The sequence below is a fragment of the Antechinus flavipes genome, chromosome 1 (assembly GCF_016432865.1).
Source record: "Antechinus flavipes isolate AdamAnt ecotype Samford, QLD, Australia chromosome 1, AdamAnt_v2, whole genome shotgun sequence".
NCBI lineage: Eukaryota > Metazoa > Chordata > Mammalia > Dasyuromorphia > Dasyuridae > Antechinus > Antechinus flavipes.
Genome location: NC_067398.1, coordinates 709,187,949 through 709,212,219, shown reverse-complemented (window position 1 = coordinate 709,212,219; position 24,271 = coordinate 709,187,949). Strand labels below are relative to the sequence as shown.

Sequence of the window (24,271 nt, the reverse complement as noted above, 5' to 3'; positions counted from 1 at the left end):
TACAAAGTGGATCGGGGAATTGCTCCAGACAGATCTGAGAGAAACACTGATGAAAGCACTGATGACTACCGAGCTCATGCTATTCCCATTTAGTGAGACGGTCTCGTTCTAGGCAGTAACAAGATTAGGTGGATTTTTAAGCAATGGGGGAAGAGCTTCGTCTGAACCAAAATTAAACCCAAAAAACAAAAACCCCACCAGTTTCACTGCTTACTGAGTGATCACAATAAAGGGACTGATCTCTAAGACTGAGTTTCCCCCACTTTTTTACACCAGGATCACAATATTTTACACACACACACACACACACACACACACACACACCCCTAGTAAAAACATTCATAAGCTTAACAGATGAACAAGGAGACAAAAATAACTAAGGAATCAGCCACAGGCCAGCGATGAAGATATTGAGCTCTCAGTCAGGAAAACCTGGGGGTAATCAGTCAATAAGCACTTATTAAACACCGACTATATGCTAGGTACTTTAAGTGCCGAGGATACGGTGCCTGCTGCCAAAGAATAACATCCTAGCGGGGACACAGCCCGTGCACAAGCAGAAAGGGACGGTGTAAGGTCATCCCAAGGGGGAAGTGCTACCAGACTGGCTCAGAGAAAAAAGGTGAGAAGAGAGCTCAGAGGCAAAGGAGAGGGCCAGGTAAGAAGAGGCAATGGGCGCTAGGCGCTGCCTGAGGCACCACAGGGGCCACTGTGGCTCTCCTCAGGACCCTGGGAGAAAACAGGAGGCAGTGAGGTGGTCTCCCCCTGCAGCTTCTGTCTAAGCGGTCTGGGCAAGAGGAGAGAGGATCACGAGGGATGCTGTGGAGGCAGAGACATGGCCATCTACCGGTCAAACAGCTGCTGGCCTGGGGACCGGGAGGGCGGATAAAGGGGGGTGGGGTGCCTGGACAGTCACAAGAGCTTGGAGCGGAGTCTGAGAGAGCCGAAGGACACCCACTGAGACCCCCTTCAACATCTTTGACAAGTGGCCCCAGCACACTGCAGGTCAGCCCCAGGCCCCGAGGGGTAGCAGGGGCAGCGCCGAGGCTGGACACACGTCCCTGTGGGCTGTCCCCACCCAGGGACCGGGCCCCCGCTCACCCACCTGACTCCGGCTGGACTCCAGCAAGCTCTGCTGAATGGCAAACTGCATGATCTCATAGTCTTCATCCTGCAAGTGCATGTTCCTGCCATTGTCTTGCACATGATAAGATTCGGGGACCTCGAAGACAGACTGATCGACCTCAAAGTGGGAGAGCAGCGACGCTGCAACACAAGAGAAAGCGCAGGGTGCTGAGCAGTGGGAGTGGGCGGCTCAGGGGCAGCAGAGGGACGAAGTGCCACCCTGTGAGCACAGGATCTCCAGGAGCTGCAGGGACAGCAGGCTGATCTGGGAAGGAGTCACAAGTAATTCAGGCCTTCCCATGCCCCAGCCCACCCCTGGCCACGCTGCCCTAGGAGCATGAGGCCCCCAGAAGCTGTGTGATGGTGGGCAGAGCTGGGGTGGGGTTCACAAGTGACTCGGACTCCCCCCTTACCCCAGCTGAAAATGCATGGGGCTCAGAGTGGCCCACGGCCCGAGTCCCAATCCAATCCTAACATCTCCAGTAGTTTGTTTTTAAAGCAGAGACCAAGGCAGATGGAACTGTGACTCAGCCACCACGACCAGGGCCCGAGGACACGAGTGGGTATGAGCATCCTGCTGGATGGCGCAGGCCACGTGCCGGCATGGCGGATACGTGGAAGGGCAAAGAACAACCTGCCTTGCTCCTCAGGGAGCTGCCAATCCACTAAACAAGGATTTCTCGGGTCTACACAAAGCCTGAGGAAGGAGACACTGGGAGGAGGGAGGACCCAGAAAAGCCTGAGGAGGGCTGGTGGGAGGACTGCTCCCGGAGGAAGAGCCGATCTTGACAGGGAGAGCTAGAGGGAGTGCTTTCCTGAGCTAATACACGGAGGTGGGAGACAGCAGCAAGAGAGCAGGAGTTCGTGAAGGTACTAATGAGAAATAAGGCTGGGAGGGAAGGCTGCGGGCGGCTGCCGTGTCCAATCCAGCTCACACCACTTTTCTCTGCAATTTAAGAATTCTTCTACATTCTGGAACATGGCAGAGCTGAAATCTTAACTTAATTTCAAATGGACCTGTTAGCAATAGCACGTTCATGAAAAAAGGAGAAGTCCTCCACACATTTTCGCTACTTTTTCAAGGCATCATGGCAGAGTCAGCGGGCCTGGCCTAGAAGCCAAAAAGACCTGAATCCAGATCGTGGCCCGGCCCTCGGCGGCGGCAGAGTCCTGGATCTCAGGCCCTCTGGGCCTGGCTCACCTGGGTCAGTGTGTCCCCCGTCCATGCTGGCGACGGGCTCTTCGGCCGTGCTGCAGCCGTTGACGTTTCCAAAGGTGATCCGAGCATTCAAGACATGAAACAGTGGAATTTCTAAGAAAAAAACAATTTTCATTAAAATACACGATGTCTACTTCTCCTCACTGAGTGATCGTGGTTTAGATTCACTTTTTAAATAACCTTTCATGAAACAGACCTGTGCCAAATGCTGAGGCCTTAAGCCCCAAGAACCTCTCACTGCCTCCAGAACCGGGGCCCCCCGAGACTCCGACAGATCCAGGGCGTCCCAGGACAAACTGATTTAGAGATGGACCTTCCGACTCCACAAACCCGGACCCAAACTGCATCCAAATGTAATAAGCCCAAACCAGAAGCTCTCCCTAGGAACTTGGCCCCCTTCAATAGGGAATATCTCATGGGAAGGTTTGAATTTAACAGGGTGTATGTTAAAACAATCAAAGAATCAGCCAGATAATATAAGTTAATCATCTTTGGGCCCAAGTGGTTTGTTTTCTCCAACAAATGACCTTCAGTCCCACATAAGACTCACTCTAGATATAAATATACATATATATATATATACATGTATATATATATATATATATAGATATATATATATATATATATATATATATATGATCCCAGAACCAGAGAGTGGAAATGAAGAGGACTGAAAATAACAAATCCAGGTCAGCCAGCTGGGAAGCAGCCCACCATCGGCCCACGGGTCTCCCTGCAGGGCTACTCTGCTCGTGCCAGGAAGTAATGAAGAAGCTGCTACGTGAGTCACTCGGCCTGTCTCACGGCAGAGACTTGGGATTGGGGTCCAGAGCGAGGCAGACCAGCTCCTCCACTCAGGGAACCCGCGGCCCACCAACGTGAGCACCTCCATGGCCAGCCTGAGGGAGGGTCCCAGAAACCTCCGGCTTCCCACCCGAGGCTCCCTGGCAATCGCCTGCTTTACACAAAGGGAATGGGAAATCCCAGCCAGAGAGGGGGACGTACCAATTTTGACAGGAAATCCCGGCGGGAACTCAAGAGTGATGAAATCTCTCAGTCTAGCAAAATGGGCACTGGTTCTGGCCATGAGGTCAATAATAGGAATGACCTGTTCCACCAGAGACAAGGGGAACTCTTCACACATCCAGAGCATGGCTTTAAACCTGTGAAGTCAACAGAGGCAACTCTGGGCCCTTTGCCATGGCCCATGAGACCCCCCACCCCCACCACAGTCCATGGGGCCCCTCACCTGACTGGGCCCCCTGCAGTGAGGGGCTCTCTCCCTGCTCAGTCGGCATCCCCAGCCCTCCCAGCACCAGGGGGAACTTAATACAAACTTTTCATTCTTTCATTCTTTGATGAACTAAAAACTGATCCCTAAAAACAAGCTGGAGGCTACCCCCTCACTCCTCACAAACATTACCAGTCATTCAATTCCAAACACATTTATTGAGCACCTACTATATACAAGGCATCTCCACACTGGGGACGGAGGCAGCCACCAATCCCCCAATCCCAGACCCAAGGTCAGGGCCGCACCTCCATTTCAGGGACCCGGGGAAGGTGAGCCCCCCTTGGAGGGGCCGAGGCTCCCAGTACTCTCAGGGAGCAGAGAGAGGCCCGCCCACCTTCCAAGGCAGGAGGAAGGCCATGGCCAACGAGCCCGCAGCTCGCCCACCTCAGTTACGCGCTAACACGGGAAGGAGTTGGGGCTGTCGTGGGTGAGGGAGCCAGCCCCGACACGTGACTAAGACTGAAGGACAAGAGAGGGCAGCCCCTAGAACTCAGGGAGCCGGGCCCTCGGCCAGGACGGGAATCTTACTTTTGGGTTCTAATCGTCAGCTCCTTGGGCCGCCCTATGTCCCGGTCCTTCAAGTCAAATTCTTCATTGAAATACTCTTCGGGCGTGATGGCGGTGGGGTTGTTGGCCGTGGCGCACTCCGTGGTGAGGTCCTGCAAAAGGATCCAGGAGAGCGTGATGCCCTCCGCCACCCGCTCCCTGAGACTGAAGCCGTGGGGGGGAAGGTCTGGGGTCTTCTGGCGCCCCTGCACGCACCATAGGGACGAGTCAGCTGGCACCCACCCCCCACCTCCTGAGTCTGACGGCTTCCTCCTTCCACAACCAAGAAATAAACCTGCAAAATCCCGCTCCACCTTGGGCCCATTTTCTCGTAGCAATCCTTTATAACAAAAAGGAAGATGGCCTAGATGGGGGCCGCGGCCCATCATCGAGAGCTAGAGGCCCACAACTCCCAATGTCCCCTGGTATCCTCCTCCTCCTTCGTGCCCTACTTGTGAACCCCCAGAAAAAGGGAAACAAAAGCATCTCCTCTCTCTGCTTCATAAAGAGCCCAAGGTCCCTCGGGCCTCCCAGGGCAGCGTCCCCCGAACTTACCCCTTGAGCGCCAAACTGGTGCTCCACGGTCCCCAGCAAGGACTCCAGGGGATTCCTGTCAGCTAGGGAAGGAAAAGCAGACCTTTAACCCCTAGGGCCGGCGAGCGTCACGGTCACCTGGCGAGGAAGGCCCTGACAGGCCGCCAGGAGAGCCGGCTCCCCACCACCAAGGCCTGCTCTGTCCAGAGCACCGAGACCTGGCACCAACACTGAGCAAACGCCTGCACGAGGCCTGAGTGAGGACCTCTCGAGGATGGGGGTCTGCTCCAATCCCAAGGCACCATAACCTGATGCTGGGTTTCAGCTTCCCCATCTGTGAAATGGGCATGGAGGGGAGGCAGAGAAGTGACATCTCCAAGATTCCTCTCCCCTTGGCATCTTAGGAACTTTTAAGTTACTTTATATCTTAATATCAGGCTTTTATCCTCATTGATGAAAAAGCAAGTCTGCCATGTTTAAGCTGTACTGAGTTACTTGCCATCTAGAGGAGGGGAGAGAAAGGAAGGAAGGGAGAAAAATTTGGGAATACAAGGTTTTGCAAAGGTGACTGTTGGAAAAAGAAAAAGAGCGCTCTCTCTCGCTCTGTGTGTGTGTGTGTGTGTGTGTGTGTAAAAGAAAGTCTAAAGGTAAAAAAAAAATGAGTTTGCCTTTTAAAAACTGGTTAACACTTGGAAAAATGGTACAAACCTACAGTCATCCTTTTCACAACTCAGGATTAGGAAAACAGAGTGCTCTCTATCTGGAAAATTTACACAAAATTTTTTGGTTCTTTTATGGGCAGTTCACAGTCCTTTATTATAAAAGTTGGGTTAAATTTCTGGTCATAGGCTCTTCTGGCCTTTACATCATCTGCAGCTTCCACAAAACTCCCCCAAAATTCCCTTTTGATTTCTTAAGTCAATCTACAAGGTAGCAAAACCGTGATGAGAAAAATCAGGATGTGAAGAGGATAATGTACCATATATACATTGGAATAAATCTCTAAACATCCCTCCAATATGGAGGCACACGAGACATTTTTGTCATTATTTTGCTATCACCTTGTTACTACTTTTTTAAAAATTACAATTTAGAGTTTATGATTATATTGTCATGTCATCATTTTTTTCTGGAGTGTTTCAGTTATCATGGGAAAAAAAATCAAAATCTCTTCCAGCTCCAGTATTCTGCTTCTAGCAAAGATATAATGGATAGCAAAAGTTAAAGAATAAAAAAATGAATTCACCCAAACCAAATTAAAACCTCAAAGGAGAAAACATTAAGGAAGAGAGTTTTTAAGACTATAAATAAAAAATTTCCTCAAAAGAAAACAAAAAATTTCCAGCATTCATAATGGGAGAATTAACTCTCCTACACGTCAATGGTCTGACTTGGATAAACACACTCTAACATATTTCCCTCCTTTTTAGTCTATCCTGACAATTGTCCTTAACAAAACACAACCAAAGTCCCATGGCTGGTTTTAAGAAAGGCTAACGCCAATAATGACCATTAAGATGAATGTTTGTCAGGGACACTGATACATTGTTGGTGGAACTGTGAATACATCCAGCCATTCTGGAGAGCGATTTGGAAGTATGTTCAAAAAGTTATCAAACTGTACATACCCTTTGATCCAGCAGTGCTACTACTGGGCTTATATCCCAAAGAGATACTAAAGAAGGGAAAGGGACCTGTATGTGCCAAAATGTTTGTGGCAGCCCTGTTTGTAGTGGCTAGAAGCTGGAAAATGAATGGGATGTCCATCAATTGGAGAATGGCTGCATAAACTGTGGTATATGAATGTTATGGAATATTATTGTTCTGTAAGGAATGACCAGCAGGATGAATACAGAGAGGACTGGCGAGACTTACATGAACTGATGCTGAGTGAAATGAGCAGAACCAGGAGATCATTATATACCTCAACAACGATACTGTTTGAGGATGGATTCTGATGGAAGTGGATTTCTTCGAGAAAGAGAGCTAATTCAGTTCCAATTGATCAAGGATGGACAGAAGCAGCTACACCCAAAGAAAGAACACTGGGAAATCAATATAAACTGCTTGCATTTTGGTTTTTCTTCCCAGGTTATTTTTACCTTCTGAATCCAATTCTCCCTGTGCAACAAGAGAACTGTTCGGTTCTGCACACATATATTGTATCTAGGATATACTGAAACCTATTTAACATGTAAAGGACTGCTTGCCATATGGGGGAGGGGGTAGAAGGAGGGAGGGGAAAAATCAGAACAGAAGTGAGTGCAAGGGATAATGCTGTAAAAAATTACCCTGGCATGGGTTCTGTCAATAAAAAGTTATTTAATTAAAAAAAAAAAAAGATGAATGTTTGTTTGTTTGTTTGTTTTTAATACATGAAAATGGAAGATCCTTGTTCTCTTTACTCAAAGATATACTCTCTTATTCAGGCTCAATCCCCCCAAAAGTTACCTTTATATCTCTTTTTTTCTTCCTCTGTCAAATGTTCTGTTCGTATTTTGGTTATCACACTTACATTGTTTACTGTGTATACCTTGGGAAAATTTTGAAAAAAAAGACAAGTTAAACACAGAAAACCAGAATGTTAACATCAAAACTTTAAAAATGAACAAAAGAGCAAAACTGAACCATGGGGGGTAAAAAAAAAAAAACAGGAAATGGTGAACACAAACTCCACTTCTGGGGACCCCCGGCTATGCTCAAACCTACAAAGCTAGTCTTGGAAATCTAACAAATCGTAAGTGATTGGGTTGATTGACCATCCAACTGGCACTGGTTTCTCCCTACTATTCTATCACTGGAACATTTTTGCCCATTTCAAATAAACACCGACTGAGGTTTCCTGGAAGAATTTCTTTCTACTCTCTTAAAATACCCGTCTTCTCTATTGTGCTTAGCAGAATCGGGTTTTAAGAGAATTTGGCACAGGCAGCCATCTGCTGGACAAAGAGAAGTAATTTCTCTAGGCCTAAAAGACTAAAGGAAATGAGCAGAAGCCAGGAGGGTGTTTTTGGTTTGTTTGTCTTTAAAGCTATTTGGATGGCACTTAACCAACACCAATATGGTTGGGGAATGGGATGTTTTGGTTAACCAAACATTCCGGTTAACAGAGTTCCTGCTGACAGCACCCTGAGGGGATTAACAGTTTTCAAAAACTTATAATAAAGTCACCATGCCAAATACCTGAATTCAGGAGGCATGTTGGGATCTTACTGTGCCTTCAAGTCATCATTATGGAACTCATCTTACCAGTAGGATACAGCTCAGAAAAAAGGCCAGAATTCACAGAGAGCTGCAGTAGAATGACTCTCGAGTAAATGAGCTTTACTCTACCATAATTAAAAAACAAAAAATAAAACCACCCAATCCCTGATAGAATGACTGAAGTGGTAGAAACTCTTCCATTTCGATTAGAATTTAAAAAGAAAAACGAATTCTAATGAAAGCCATTTATAACGAAAGTTCATTATATTTATTCTAACTATGTTCAATTTAGAACTTTATTTTTTTTAAAGGGCAGGCCTGAGTTTTGCTCTCAGAGTTTATACTCTGAGAGCTTCCCTTTTATGAGTCAGGTCTTCCCAAGTAAGAGACACAGTAGCAGCTACAGATTCAAATCATTTCCCCAGACCCCAATCATCTTGAGGGTTGAAGTGCCCAGAAGGCCCAGAAGAGGCCTTCATTTGCATAGGAGCTCAAAAGCCATATGAAATCTTATTTGAAGAGTTTCATTTTACCTTTGCTTCGTAACCATTAACAACTTCTGCTTTATCTGTCCTCCAGCCCCAGAATCCGGATTTAGTTCTGATAAAAAGTGAACACCACAAATTGCTACATGTACAACACGCCATTTAGATTCACCCCTCTTGTCTTTTCATATTTTTTTCCAGATGAATTTAGCAAAAGATGTGGGACTGAGAACCTTGGAAACTAAGTGTACATTAAAGCAAAAAGAGGGCAAAGGTCGCACACCCCCTTTCCCCCCGCCTTCTCCTCAGCAGGCCCTGGTCCCGGCAGGGAACATCTCCAGCAGAAGCACAGTGAGGGCCTCACGAGCCCAAGTGGCTGGAGGCAGTGGGAAGAATCTGGGAGTCCATCTCTGCATCTTACTGTCTGCGTGCCCCTGCACAAGGGACTTGCCCCTTCTCAGGAAGCTTCTTCATCTGCAGAATGGGAACAATACTTGAACTCTCTACCTGGCAGAGCTGTGAGCTACTGCGTGTGAAGCCCTTTCCCGGTGGGATTCTCTCTGAGGAGCCCAGGGGCTGTGGGCCCCGGACCTGCTCGCTCCAAAGGGGGCTGACCCTGCCAGATAAATTGGTCACCCTGACTTAGCCCAACCAGTGAGCTTGTATCGTCTCCAGTTCTGACTTCTGCAACAAACAGATTTTACTCAAGTGAGGAATTCTTGGGAAATGAGAGCACTGGCTACTCCAAGGGGGCACAAGGAGGAAGGGGAAGAGAGGCCCTTCCCGTGGTGGGTTTCTCAGAAAGCCCCCAAAGCCTGTGCCATTGATGGGCCTTAAGTCCCAGGCCGTCCGGCTCAATGAGCATCTGAGTAACTGATTCCAATTGTGTCCTATCTCAATACTGCACCAGCAAACGAGCCTTGGGCAAAGGCCCAGAGGCCCAGTCGCTCAAGCCCACGTGTCCTGCCAACGCCGCCCCTCACGACAGAGGCCGAGGCTTTTCAGAGAGCAGGATGGGGAAATCTGGCCAGTACTCGGGAGCCATTGCTAAGCTCCGCCCCTTTGTCTAGGACATCACACCCTCCTTCATCATCTGGGGGCCACCCCCGCCTAGCTCAGGTGCCGGTCACATCCCGCCTGCCTTCGGCTCACCTCGGACAGTAGAAAGAACAGTGAATTAAGGGGCCACGTTGTCCAAATCAAGGAAAATCAGCTGGCAAATAATCTAATTTTTTTTTCATTTATAAAGGAAATTCTTTTTGAACAAGAATTAAAGTAGTTTAAAAGAATCATTACAAAACTGCATGCGCCATGAGATAAGACTATGGAGGGCACTGCAACAGCCACATTCGGAACCAATGCTAACCGAGTACAAAGAGACTGTATTCTCACCGCTTTCCTACAGATGACCTTCTCCCTGCCTAATGACCCTAATCCCAGGGTGGAAGGGAAGAAGAAGACCTCTAGAGGCAATATGATAACCCTGAAGCCCAAGGTTTTAGACAGAAATAATCAAGGAGTAAAAAAAAAGGGTTAGGGGCCTCTGAAAAGCAGTTTCATTTTCCTGGGCCACTGACTGGATAAATTCTGTCACATGTGGGCAGAAAAAAAACGAAGTTCTCTCTACCATTTCCTAATTTGTTCCAAATCTGTAGAGCAGTGGTTCTCAAAGTATGGTCTAGAGAATCCTGGGGATCTCTGAAACCTTTTTAGAGGATCTACAAATTCCAAATTAATTTTTATTTCCAATATGGTAAATGTCTATAAATATAACCCAGATAAACAAAAACGCTTTGGAGAGATCCTTGGATAATTTTTAGTAAGATAAAGATACTGAAAACAAAAGTTTGAGAACCACTGCTGTACAGTATCTTCCTCCTCTAAGTTTTAATCCATGTGGTATCCTGCCTTAGAAGAAATTCTAGGCTTCTGTCCTCCCTTCCCTCCTCCCCACTCTGACAGAGGAGGACTCGGTTTTTCTACGTGTGAACCACGGCGGGAAGCCCACATTCTTGCGCACTAGGACTCAGCAATCCCGGCACCCCCTCGCCCTGTGATCCAGGCAGCCTCTGATAAGGAGATAATGGCACATGAAACCCCAGAGACTCCATCTTAGCTTTAACCAGGAATCCAGCAAAATCCTCAATAACGGACTGTTTCCAATCCAAGGACTTCCAGAGCCGAGACAAAATTCTTCTCCTCCCTCAGGACCGCCCAGCTCGGGGCAACCTGGCCGGCTTTGGCTTCCTTTCCTCGCCTACTTGTCTGTGCCAAGGTGGGTAACGGGCAAGACCCCAGAGGCTTTCAAGGATGGGCCATCCCTTCCAGCTCCAGCTTATCGAGACCCTAATTCCAAAGCCAGAAAGCTTCATGCAGACCGGAGCCCCCCTTGCCAACAAGGGCAGTAAGAGGAGAAAAGGGGCGGGGGCTAGATCCCTTCCCCATGATAGCTGCTGCTCTGCCCTGGGAACGATCCCCTCTGAGCACCTGGCGCCCCTTTCCCTGTGACTGGCACAAAAGAAAAGCTTTCCTTCATCTTCTTGGGAAAGACTCCAGTCCACAGAGACAGACCGGAAGGAAGAGATGGAGAAAAAGTCCCTCAACGAGCCATCCAAAGGGAAGAAGCAGCCATATGTGACAAACTCTTGTCCCTGGAGAGGCCGATCAGAGCACCCAATGCTTACAGGCCCCCTGAGTCTCATTCTCCACAGACTCGGCCGAGTGGTTGGGCCCAGCTGGCCCTCTCCCCCTTCTTCCTCTTCCTCCTCCAAGTTTTTGACCTCTTCCTGAGAAACTTTCCTGGGCTCCACTTCCCCAGCCTCAGCCTGCTCTCCTCTCACTCTCCCTAGAGTACTCTGGGGCTTCCCCTCTCCCCCATCCTGCCTTACCTGACCTTCTCTCTGAAGGCTCCTGAGGACAGGAGCCATACAGGGATTTTCTCCCGACCCCTGGGGCCTGGCAAAGAGAAGGCCCTTCTGTGTGGGACTCAGAGCAGGGACACAGCCTCCTACCTGAGCCACCGCGGGCGGCCCTGATACTATCTTTGCACCATCAGAGCTGACAGGGCTCGACCCATGGTGGGTGCTTGCATTACGCCCCAATCCATTTTATTATTTGTGCCCTGCTAAACGTCAAGACTGAAGGGGCAAATCTTATGCAAGTTTTGTATCAGCATGAACACACAGTGTTAGCGACTTTAAGCTAACCAAAGCGTCCTGGCCTTGCGGGCCTTCACCTGGGAGCAAACCATACTGACCAAGTGGCATCTCTCTGCCATGAGGGATGGGAGCCCCTCCATTAGGAGCTGAGGAGAGAGCTGGCCTGCTGGTCACTCCTGACAAATTCCTCCCCAGAAGCTGCCGAGACTCCCTGCCGGGCCAAGGACGGCCCAGGAAGCCCCTGCTTCTCAGCTGGACCCAGGAGAGGAGAGTGCTGGGACATCAGGGCCAGGCCCAGTCATCGGCCGACCCCCAAGCCTCAGTCACTAAGAAGAGGGGCACCAGAAGGGATGTCTACACTGGGCTACCTGGCTGACACGGCAAGGACCACGCAGGCCATTTTCCTGACACTTCCGACTGGCCAACTGAGCCCGGAATCCCTTCTAGTTGGGCTGCAAGTGACCCAGTGGAAGAGCGAGAGATCTGGGGCAACACCCAGGCCTGGCTACTCACTCCCCAGGTGACAGGACGAGTCAGTTGGCCGTTCTGGGCCCTGTTCTCCTGGGAAAACGATTCTGAGACCCCTGCCAACTCCAAATTCTGCTGCGATTCTAGGAAACCTTCCAATTTACTCAATTTCTAGAAACTGAGTAAATAAAATATAAAAATAAAAAAATTTGAGTAAAATATAAAATACTTATATTCTATAAAGATTTTTTCATAAGTAGAAGAGTTAAGAAAAGACTTTGAAAAGAGAAAATTCAAAAAAGAATCTAAACAAATTAAAATATGTTTTCCTTCCTAACTTAAACTGTCACCAAATGTGTGAAATGATTTATAGAGAAATGGGTGTGATGTCCTAGGCAAACAAACAGGGCTCTCTCAGAGCTCCCTCAACTGAGAACTGTTCTAGAAATATTCAGTGTGCCTGTGAGAAATAAGGAGGCCAAGAAAGCCTCCAAGGAGCCTTGTGATCGCTTGATAAGACCTTTGTGGTGGATTAATGAAGGAACCCCAAAAGTGAATCCACGGTAATGGAAATTTTAGGGAACTGAGGTACAAGGCTATTAAAACAGCTCTTTCTGTAGAAAAGAGCTTGTTCAAAGAAAAGAACAAAAACAATTCCCACAATCTCACTCTAAGTCATTAGGCTCAAATCCTTGTTAAAAAGTTAACCTCGCCAATGATCCCATTCACAGCACTGGCCCAATCCAGAGAGAGAGAGAAGATGCCCCTTGTGTGACTCAGGCGGCAGCTGGGGAAGGGTCTCGGAGAACTACAATGGATCTGGACTCCATCGAGGTGAGTGAGGAGGAGGGCAAAGAAAATGGAGCCCTCTAACTAAGGACCTCTATACAACGCACTATATAACGAGCTACAGAAACCACGCGCCCTACAGCTGCCGGCTGGAGTCCCACGTCCCACCGTCCACGTGCCATGGCAGCCGTCCTTTTCCACAAGGCCGCAGCGGCCTGACGGGCCCTGGCACGGGGCCCCGCGTCACTAACGGGCTTAGACGAGTACCTCTCAAAAGCGATGTTCTTGGTCTCCAGGCTGGTGTTGATGACCGGAGAGGTGAGACGCCGCTCCACCTCCCTCCCTTTGGGCTTCATGGAGTCCAAGGTCAGGCGCTCCATCTCTTGGGACAGATCAAAGTGCTCGGTTGTGACGACTTTGTCATCGTGGTTGACCTCCATCAGCTCGGCCCAGCTATCTGTTAACACGGGGGACAGAGGGGGTTCCTGTGACCAAAAGGCCAGAAGAGAACTCTGCTGGACGCTGACCCCTCCCTCAAATTACCCAAAGGAAGGAAATCAGCTGTAACGACACCAGGCGGCCTGTTCTCCCACCCCCACAAGCGTTGGGGCCCCCGCAGAGTCACAGAGCCGTGGGCCCGTGGAGATGGAAGGGCTACGGGCGTCCAGCAGCCTCTTTTACAAAAGGGGCCCGAACGGCTCGCCATCTAATCTTTAAAAAGATGTTTAAGTCAAATAATTCCCCCACAGCTTTGTATCTGCTGATGATGATCAGAGATTGCTGGAGCTCGCCCGGCCAGACACGGCACAGACTGGGGGGGAGGAGGGGCAAGGAGGCCTGACAGATAGAGCCTCGCCCCGGCCCCAGGAGTCCATAAGCCAGTCAGAGAAACATAAATGGAACAAGAAACAAGTGTCTGGCGAGCTCAAGATGCTCTGCTTTGGTCTCTCATCGGGTGTCGAGCGTGAGCCCATCGTGGCAGCGACAAAGTCCTACCTGAGCTCAAGGAACCTCAACCTTCCTTTGGAAGCAGTTTCTCGGGCTGACATCAAAGTGCTAAGTGAATGCTAGAAACCCGGAATCACTTACCCTCCCCCTTAAAAATAAAGCTACGTCTTCCTCGTATCCAGCTCATGTTTTCAAAGCCCAATAACGTGATATCAACACGTAGCTTGGCCCCGCTTTTCCAGATGCGACAGACGTCGTTGGGACATATCCTAGAAACCAACGGCACTGCAAAAGAAAACGGTGCAGCTGCTAAAGCCCATCAAAGAGAAAGCACAAAGTCTAAATGAGAGGAACCTTTTTTGTTGAAAACGGCCGGGGGAAGAGGAGAATCTAGTGCTAGTCCCAGAGAACCAGAGTTTGGGAGAGGAACACTTATCAGTCATTAATAAGCTTTTATTAAGTTCTTTCTGTGTGCCTAGCACACAGACCATAAAGAGTCCTTACGCCCAAAAATCTGTGTGTCTCTCTCGCTCTGTCTCTCTTGTTGTCTCTGTGTCTCTTCCTCTCTGTCTCACTCTATCTCACTGTCTCTGTCTTGCTCTGTCTCTGTCTCTGTCTTGTCTCTCTCTCTCTCTCATTCTTCCTCTATCTCTCTCTGTCTCTTTCTTGCTCTGTCTCACTGTCTGTCTCTCTCACTCTCTCCCTATCTCTGGCTATCTCTGTCTCCGTATCTGTCTGTATGTCTTTCTCTCTGTCTCTATCTTTCTCGCTCTCACATACACCCCACAAGGTAATTTGGAGGGAGATGATAAACTAGGGCTGGGGCTCAGAGGTGAAAAAAGGCCTCCTGCAGGAACTATCACCGAGGCAAAGTTGTAAGGAAGCGGAGGATTCTGAGATGGCCATGAAGAGGAGGTATATCCAAGCAAGGGAAGAAAAAGAGTAGGGGAGGGAAGGAAAAGGAGGGAAGGAAGGAAGGAAGGAAGGAAGGAGGGGAAACACATTCATTAAGTAAGGCCCGATGTAAACCAGGCCTTGTGCTAAGAGCTTTAGAAATATTTCTTTCTATCCTCACAAGACGGGTGACATCGCTCTCCCCTCATTTACAGATGAAGCAGAGATCCAACCACTTGCCCAGAGACTCCCAGCAGGGAGAGTCGGAGACTCTGGCTCAAGGGCAGCAGGGCCTCCCTGCACGGTCCGGGGTATCTCAGCGGGCCAGTCTGCCCACACTGAGGCAGAGCACGTCACAAATGTCTGGAGGGGCCAGCCGGGGCAGCCTGTCCGAAGGAGCCAGGGTGAGGGCTGCAGCTGCTGCCTGGCTCCGAGGCCCGGGGAGCTGGCTCCCCTTGTTCGGGAGCTCTCCCCCAGGCCCTCACGCACCACTTCTCCCCTCTTACCCTAAGAACACCCTGGCCATCCTCCTCTAACCAGCCAAGTCGCCATGCCCACTGTTTCAAACATTCAAGCTTTCTCCACGAATGCTGCCAGGGGTTCCCCAGGTCTCCCCAAAGTAGTGTGCACTGGGGATTACTCACATTGTAAAAAGGACATTTGCTACTATTGTTAAGGGTTTACAAATCATTCCTACTGGAGGAAACAGAAGGGCTACGAGATCAGAGAAGCAAAGCTGGGGAGTTAGCAGATCATCAGAAACAGAAAGAAAGTATCTCAAAACGCCAACGATCTCACAGTTACAAAGGCTAGTTTTTATTAAGGAGTCTGCCTGGCAAACATCTTTATTTCCTAAAGCAAGTTTAACCTGGCATTTGGCAGTTTCTTTCCAAGTTACAGCAACAGGTTTCAGAGACTAGGGCTTAAATTTTAAAATAGTGATAAATTCAAACCAACCGGCCACTTACCCCAGCTAGTAAACTCCCATTTCATCTGCACATAAAAATCAGGTGCCTGCAGGGAACAAATGAAAATGCCGAATTCACTATAAATCAGGCTCATTACTGTATACTCAGAATTACCAAACAATATTAATATCATTATAGTTATTATGAGAAAATAAATGAGTCCAATACAATTTCAAGATCCAAGACAAATTCACAAAATAAATTACAAATTTATTTGTACATAATACAAATATTGTATACAAATAAAAAATGGGAAAATGTAAATAAAAAAAAAAAAAGAAAGAAACCTCACTTGTAGCAGTAAGAAAAACTATTACATATCTAGGAATGAACGTTTGAGATACACAACTTTTATAAATAGAATGAAATAACGACCCACTATCCCTCCATCAAGAGTGTTGTTAACAAAAAAGAGACTGTGTCCCTGAATGCCAGCAAAGTTCCACCTTGGAAAAGATATGGCAGGACATCTCAGGGCAGGGTCGCACCATAGTTTGGACCAAACCGGAGGCAGAAGATAATGCCCCCAGGACCCCGAGCCTCTGCTTAAAGAACTAGGGGGAGAGGGGATTTAAGACCCTCCCAAGGCCACCATTCTCTCTCTGCACTGTTTTGTGTTTAGGAAATGTTCTCTGACCCACAGCCCAAAAGGACCTCTCTCCACAATCACCCCCCTTCCCACCATCGCTCCCATATGTTGACCTGTTCAGGAGACAGCTCTCGGGTCCCAGATGCCTTTTCCTAGATGCTGCGTCTCGTCCTGATAGAGAACGGACCACCCCACATCCTTCTCCAACCTAGCTGCTTCCTCTGGACACTGCTCTGCCCCTGCCCAGAACTGAACCCAATACATCCTATTAAAGGCCAAGGGCCACAATAGAAAGAGCACTGAGATTTGGAAGCCAAGGAAGGCCCTGAATTCTAATCCAGGGGCTGTAATTTACATGTCTCACCTCGGCCAAGCATTTCAACTCTCTACATCTCAGTTTCTTTTTGTGGAAAATGAAGGGGGTAAGAGTAAAGAACTCTGGGAAATGACTATGAACCACTACATAGAATTCCCGATCCCTCTATTTTTGTCCGCCTGCATTTTGGATTTCCTTCACGGGCTAATTGTACACTATTTCAAAGTCTGACTCTTTTTGTACAGCAAAATAACTGTTTGGACACATATACATATATTGTATTTAACTTAAGCTTTAACATATTTAACATGTGTTGGTCAACCTGCCATCTGGGGGAGGAGGTGGGGAAGGAGGGGAAAAATTGGAACAAAAAGATTTGCAATTGTCAATGTTGTAAAATTACTCATGCATATAACTTGTAAATAAAAAGCTATATTAAAAAAAAAAAAGAAAATGAAGGGGGTAAATTAGTCCAGAGATGTCCAACATGCAGCTCACAATGCTCCAAAGCATAGCCCCCAAGAAGATTAAAATGTAATTATTTTTAACAATACAGACATATAACAAAACATAGGTAATATGGTATTTTAAAATAGTCACTGTGCATCCACAGGGATGCTTATTATGTTCAAATCAGTGGCCCCCATTGCTTTTTTGATTTGGATACGCCCAGCCTCGATGATCTCTAAGGGCTCTTGAATCTCTAATTCTATAAGAAAATCAATTAACTCTGAGATTCTTGCAGAGTCTGTGATAAAATACTGCATAAAATCTTAAAAATATATATATCAGAAGGATTCTTCCTCAAGACAATAAAAAAGCCTTAAGGACCAAAGCCAATATTCCATGCAACAAAGAAACACCGAAGGTATCCCCACTAAAGCAGGTGCAAATCTTGAGCACCCATCCTCAGTAGTACAGTAGATAGAACACTCAGGAAGACCCAGGTTCAAATGTTGCCTCAAGATACTTCACAGCTACATTACCCTGAGTTTCCTCATCTATACCATAAGTATGTCGACAGCCCTTACCTCCCAAGACTGTAGTGAGGACAAAATGTGTAAAGGGCTTGAGTTGAGGCACTGAGTTCTGGACAACCCAGCACTAATTACCAATTGGACAAATACTCTATTAGCATATGCTTGGAAAAGGGCCCTTCCCACTATCCTGTGTTGGCTCGATAATTGGTGTATACAGAGAATTGTAGGAGGGACTAGGGGGTGGAGTAAGACTAGCCAGGGTCACTTTGGCAAGAGACAAAGGAGAGAGGTCGTGGAGATCCTGTATCCATCCCCTTCACTTCTACTCCTAAAGACCAAGAAGAAAAGGACTTTTGCTTATCCTGACTCCGGCTGATTCTAAGGTATCCAGGGGGCTAACTCGGTCTTCACAAAAATGAGATAATGTTTGTAAAGTGCTTAGCCGGGCATTTAGCAGGCTCTTTAAAAATGCTATTATTAATGTTAATTATTACCACCCAAAATGCTAGCAATCACAGGAAGATGAAAATAATACAGGAAATGGAGAGCTGAATGTGCCACCTTGCTGATGACAGAGAAGGTCTCCCTAGGACAGCAGTTCTTAAAATCTTTTGGGTCTCAGGAGTCCTTTAAAAACAGGAGTCCTGTTAAAGATTACTGTGGAACCCCAGAGAACTTTTCTTTTTTTTTTTTTTTTTTTACCACATTCAAAATTTAAACTGATTTATCTTTAGATATTTGTTGAAATTTATTTTAAAATGACAACAAATAGGGACAGCTGAGTGGCACAATGGATAAGCATCAGCCCTGAAGTCAGGAGGACCCGCGTTCAGATCTGACCTCAGACACTTAACACTTTCTAGCTGTGTGACCCTGGCTGGGTAAGTCACTTAATTGCCAATTGCCTCAGCAAAAAAATAAATAACAACAAATCCATCACTTGCTAATAAATAACATTTTTATAAAAAATTAAATTTAATTTTCTAAAATGGAACAAAATCTAATAAGAATAACCCTGATTTCTCCAGTTTTGAAATCTCTTCAATTTCCAACAAATGGAACAAGGTTTGCAGAACTGTTCCTTGTCTGTTGTGACACGCTCTTGTGTGGAAGAAAAATCAATACCAAGAAATACAGATGGAAAAAATATTTTAAATGGCAAATGAGGGCTTAGTATTATCAAGATGGATCTCCTGAAAAGATCCTGCCAACAATGTTTAAAGAATGTTGTCCCAGAAACTCTATCCATCAACAAAAGTTGAGAAAATAACCAAGTCTGGAAGCTAAGCCAACATTATAGAGTATCTAGGAAAAAAAGGGATAAAATATTCCATGAAGGGTTCTAGTGGAAGGCCTAATGAGACAGTTATGCCTTTATTATCTGGGATGAAGTTGCTCTTCATTGGGACAGTGCTTAACAGGTCAGGAAGGCCCGAGTTCAAGTTCAGGCTCTGATAGACTAGCACGAAGGCTAAGTGGGGGGCCTCGAAGACTGGCCGGTATGTGTGAGTCTCTGGTCCGCTCTGGGGAGAACAGGAAGGAGGAAGCCTCGGCCAGGCTCCGGAGGACACCCTGGGATCAGCTGGGTTTACGTACCTCGAGGATCTTCTGGAGCAGCTCAGGAACGCCCTCCAGGGCCATGGAGGTATTGTGATAATCCCGATGCTGAAGGATGGTGTACACCATCTCTGGGTCTCCGGTGCTCACCGCCTCGTGTAAAACTAAAATCCCCAAAGAGCAAAGTCCATTAAAATGCCAACAAAGAGCAGCCCTCTGGGCTATTTCCCTGGCAAGGGCACTCCCTCCACCAGTGCAAATTGCAACCCCCCTGCAACTTGGCAGACATTCCTGGAGAGCCGCCTTGGCCAAAAAAGGCATCTCTCTCTCTCTCTCTCTCTCTCTCTCTCTCTCTCTCTCTCTCTCTCTCTCTCTCTCTCTCTCTCTCTCTCTGTGGCCGATGTGGTAAGGAAACCCTGTGCCCTTGTCCTGAGATGCCAGTCTCCCGCCTGGCCCAGAACCCACCCGTCCAGCGGGGGCACGATTCTCAAGGTCCAGGGTCAGCCCCACACCCTCCACAGGTTCTCAGAGAACTCGGACCCCAAGGAGCCTCCAAGGCCTGCCTTCTTGGAAAGGCGCCCCGCTCTTGCCCAAACAGAAGCCAGCAGCTAGCTCAAGGAGGGCAAAGCTGTGGGGCTGCCTTCCCTCCTCAGGCTGGCCCAGCTGAGCTAACAACCCCCAGAAAGGGAGCGGCTGGGACACTGGGAGGATGACACTGGAATCCAACAGACCCCAAGGGCTAGGACTATGCCTCCAGTCCCCTGCCCCTTCCCTGGGGACTTCCCACACAGCTGCCATCATATCTGGCCCCCAGCCACACAAGTGCAGGCCTGACAGCAGCGCCTTCCCCCTACCAGGAGGGCCGGAGATGGGGAACAGAACTGAGACCGTGGGGTGGATCCCGGCTCGCAGCCTCCCCCCCGGCCCTCCCCCCCACCCTCCCCATTCTCTTGTCCCAAGGAAAAAGAACTCATGAGTCAGCTAATATGTACTTCCAGTAACACTGATTCAGGCTGGCTTGGGACTGACAGAACCTGCAAGGAAAACATTGTCTTTTTGTTAACTGTGGGGTGGGCTTGCCTGTCCATCCCTGGCGGTTTTCCTTCGTGACATCTGCTTTATGTCGGAGCAACACTCTTGCAGACTCCAAGTGTCCCAAGGACACAGCGAGGTGCAGCAAAGTCCGGCCTCTGGGGTCCAGGGCTTCCACATTCTGTGAAGGGACCACAAGGTATGTTCAGTCACTGGGGCTCCCAGAGCGGAGCCGAGGAGGAGCTCCGCACCCGGGACCACCCTCAAGGCTGACCGAGAGGAGAGGGGCTTTTGCCATCACATGCCCCGGGGAAACGCGTTTCAGTGTTCAACCGAGAACAGGAAATACCAGATTTTAATCAAACTGAAAGCAGAGAAGACAATTTCGGTACGAACCCGAGGGCTGGGCGCCAGCTGGACTCCCACCAAACCGATGCGCGCCAGTGCCCAAGCCGCCAAACCCGATCGAAGGGCTCAGGACATGGGAGGGGCCGACAGGAGCCGATTTACGGCCCTGACCCAGATTCCCCGGGCACCTCGGCTCGAGGCAGGCCCAGCCTCCCGTCTCCTAGAGACGACTCCCGGGACATTCCCCGATTCTCTCCTGGTTCTGGGGTCGAGAGGAAGACCTTAGCCCTCCTCTCCTGTGGGGCCCCCATCACACAGGGCAGGAAGCAGGCCTAGGGAGGTCAGCAGGATGCTCTGTCAGATGAGGTCACCCAGGAAAAGGGCGAGCCCAGCCCCTCCTCCGGCAACTCCGTCCCATCTCCCGGTTCCCTCTCATGGAGTCCGTGCCTTGGGATGATCAAACCGAGCCCGGCAGAAGCCAAGGCTCAGAGGCGCGGCCCTCGGAGGCCAGCCATCGTCGTCTTATGGTAAGCCAAAGCCCGGGGTCGGCCGGGCCCCCACAGGCCGGCTCCAAACCAGGGCCTGAGGTCCTCACCCTGCACCACAGCACGGCGGCCAGGCCCAAGTTGGGCCCGTTACTCTCTCATTGCCCCCCAACCACCCCAGCTGGAAACATCATCATCTGCCCTCCGAAGGCCAAGAAACCGAGGGCAGACTCAAAGCCCTTGCCAGATCACTCGGCTCCCGAGTGGTGGCGGCCGGCGCCAGGCCCCAGGCTCCGTCCTCCTCGCGTCTCCAAGGAGCCGGCTCTGGTTGTGACGAACAGAAAGGTGGAAAAGGCTGCCCCAAGCTCCGCAGCTAAGACAGAGGGGCCACGGCCTCACCTACCACATAAAGGGCACAGCCCCGGGACCTGGGACTGGAACCCTCCTGGCCGCGCGGTCCCCGAGGGAGCGTCCCGGAGCCCGTGTGGAGAGACAGCCCTCCCACAGCCTCTGAAGCAGGCGGGCACAAGCTCTCCGCTCTGCCCATCTGCAGCCTCCCCTCCGGGCCAGGTGACCAGACCTTCCTCAAGCTGGGGCCGCCATGTGGAAGCGGACTGAGCCTGCTCTGTGTGACCTCAGAGGGCAGAGAGAGGAGCGGCAGGGACCACGGGGAAGGGCAGCCCGGGCCAGGCTTGAGGATGGGGAACAACTCCATGGGCAGCAGAGCGGGCGTCCCACAGCGGGCAAGCCGTCCCACAGAGCAGGCTGTTCCAGGGGCCGGCCAGTCCTGCAGCCGGGCCCTGTGGCCGAGGAGTCCCTTCCAGCACCCACGGTGCCCACATCGCCATTCCTGCCAGACTGCTCCATAATCATCTCCCTCTCCTCTGCCCTGTTACTCTGCCCCCAACTCCTCTCACGCTTCACCGCTACTCTGTCACTGCCCAGACTCACTACATGATTTTCTACCTCAAAGCATTTGCTCCAATCGTTCGAATGTCTTATCCCCTCCTTTCAGTCCAATGCTGACTGTGGTTCAAGGCCCAGCTTGAATACTCCCCTCCATGACGCCTTCCCTGGCCCTTCCAGCGAGAAGGAACCTCACATTCTACTTAGAAAAACCCAAAATGGATCCACAACAGGGGCCGGAGGCGACATCTGCCTCTAATGAAGATCCCCCCCCCCGACAAAAAGTGCAATGAACCCACTCTCCTTACGTCGATAAACATTAACTACAGGTTGTCTAAACAGGAGAGCCCTGTGCGGACACCAACAAATGGGCACCATCAATGTCACCAATCTCCCTGGAAGCCAGAGAAAGCCCGGCCTAAAGGTGGGAAAACCGCCGTCCTCCTGAGAGAGACAAAGAGCAGCCTTTACTGTTGGGAAGCATCAATCATTTGGGAGCAGCTGGCTGGACCTCCTTCAAGGCTTGTGATAAGAGCATTTGCCCAAAGAGCCCCGTAAATAATTTCTTCTATGTAATATATATGCATGTATGTATACACACAGACACACACAGACACACTCTCTCACACTCACACACACGCACCTGCTGACATACAATCCCTCGTGTTGAAAAAATTCTAAATCTACAAAGAATTCAAAACAAAGCAACAAATACACCAGGCAGAAGAGAGGCGCGTTTTAGGTGCCAAAGGGAAGAATCTATTTCCAACCCTTGCTCTGCCTCCCATCTCCGCCTCGGAGATCAGCTGGCCATCCTGATTACCCATAGACACTCAAGAGAAGATGCGGTCAGTTTGGGATAATGAGACTATCGGAGGGAAGGCGGTAGTTTCCATTTTCACTTCCCAGATGAAAAGCCCTCAGTTCAAATTTCATTAAGGACAAATTGGGGACTGTCCCAGGACTTCAGAGCTCCAGTGTCCCCAGTTTAACCTTAAAGTCATCCTGTCCCGAAAGAAAACCCAGGGCCCAGAGGTAAGGGCAGAGCTGGGGGTTGGGGAAGCTAAATCAGTTCTCTAGGATGGTCATTCCAGCCTCAGGCTATTCTTCCTAAAGAAACCGGAAGGTCAAATAAATTGAACTTTGCAGTTCTCTGGTGGCCATCATGTTTCTTTGGCTAACTGACCTCTTCTGGAGAGAGTTTTCCTCTGGCCTTTCATTTTTCCTTCTTATACACGCCTTCCCCACCCCCACCCCCCCGCCCCGGCAGCTCTGGGGCTACTAGACTACAGATTTTCAGACTCTAAAACCACAAGTCATTTCCTTACCAGGGGTCCTCAAACTTTTAAAATAGGGGCCAGCTCACTGTCTCTCAGACTGTTGGAGGGCCGGACTATTGTTTTGTGGGCCTTTAAGTAAAGAAACTTCATAGCCCTGGGTGAGGGGGATAATCGTCCTCAGCTGCCGCATCTGGCCCACGGGCTGTAGTTTGAGGACCCCTGCCTTAGGTGGTTCAGAAACAAAACAAAAATGGAGAACCTTCTCATCTTTGGGGCAGAAGCTTCTAGAACTTTGTTGTTCGGTCACTTCAGCAGTGCCCACAACCTCATTTGGGGTTCTCCTGGCAAAGAACACGGCGTGCTCTGCCATCTCCTTCTTGGCATCATTTTACAGATGAGGCACCGACACCACGTCAGCACCGACACCACGTCGACACCGACCCCTGTCCAGGATCACACAGCTAGTAGGGGTCTGATGCTGGATTTGAACTCAGGAAGACGAGTCCCACTGCTCTACCACCAAATAGACCAACTTAAATCGGCTAAAAGTGAATTTAGAGGAAGCGGAAACATCACTGGTTGTGGCTATAAAACACCAATACGCTGCCGACGGCAATCTGGGAAGACAAACTCTATTTCCATGTGTTTCCATGACAAATTGCACAATGTTGGGATATGAGTTAAAAAAGAAAAAAAAAGCCCAGCCCAGTCCAAACAAGAGCTAAGTGACCGGGGGAGCCACTTCTCATTCACAAGCTCTTAGCAAAGAGCAGAAAATAAAGGGCCTCCATTGTGGCAAGTAAGCTCCAGGCCACATGGAGAGAGAGCTAACAACAGTCAACAGCTGGGCCCCATCACTTTCTCTTTTGCCAAACACTGAGTGCTTCGGAGCCTTTCACTCGCGGCCTTTAGTCTGGACAAATAAATGGCCAAGATTTCTGGCTTCCACTGGGCACAAGCTCAGGGATGTGTTTACCCCCTCAGCTGGACGAGGTTTACTTTTCCTCCGCCGCCCTCCTGACCACCTCAGCCCTGTCCACCTGACAAAAGAAGCAAAAGGAGTGGAAGCAGGAGAAGCACACACCAGCCGCCCAGCCCTCCTGCGAGGCCACAGAAATGTGCCTTCCGAAGTAATCTGCCCTTCCA

The 24,271-nt window shown here is 49.2% G+C and overlaps 1 protein-coding gene across 1 annotated transcript in view; it reads right to left on the bottom strand.

The window, feature by feature from the left end:
- Positions 1–24,271, bottom strand: part of ANKRD13A (ankyrin repeat domain 13A) — a 38,121-nt gene that overhangs the window by 5,636 nt on the left and 8,214 nt on the right. The window contains exons 2-13 of the mRNA XM_051973018.1: positions 20,155–20,287; positions 19,114–19,238; positions 15,633–15,678; positions 13,912–14,055; positions 13,090–13,279; positions 8,456–8,522; positions 7,170–7,251; positions 4,740–4,801; positions 4,167–4,297; positions 3,350–3,507; positions 2,327–2,437; positions 1,106–1,266 (exon numbers count right to left, since the gene is read on the bottom strand). Coding sequence (XP_051828978.1) covers positions 1,106–1,266; positions 2,327–2,437; positions 3,350–3,507; positions 4,167–4,297; positions 4,740–4,801; positions 7,170–7,251; positions 8,456–8,522; positions 13,090–13,279; positions 13,912–14,055; positions 15,633–15,678; positions 19,114–19,238; positions 20,155–20,287 — 1,410 coding nt within the window. The remainder of the gene's footprint in view (positions 1–1,105; positions 1,267–2,326; positions 2,438–3,349; positions 3,508–4,166; positions 4,298–4,739; positions 4,802–7,169; positions 7,252–8,455; positions 8,523–13,089; positions 13,280–13,911; positions 14,056–15,632; positions 15,679–19,113; positions 19,239–20,154; positions 20,288–24,271) is intronic.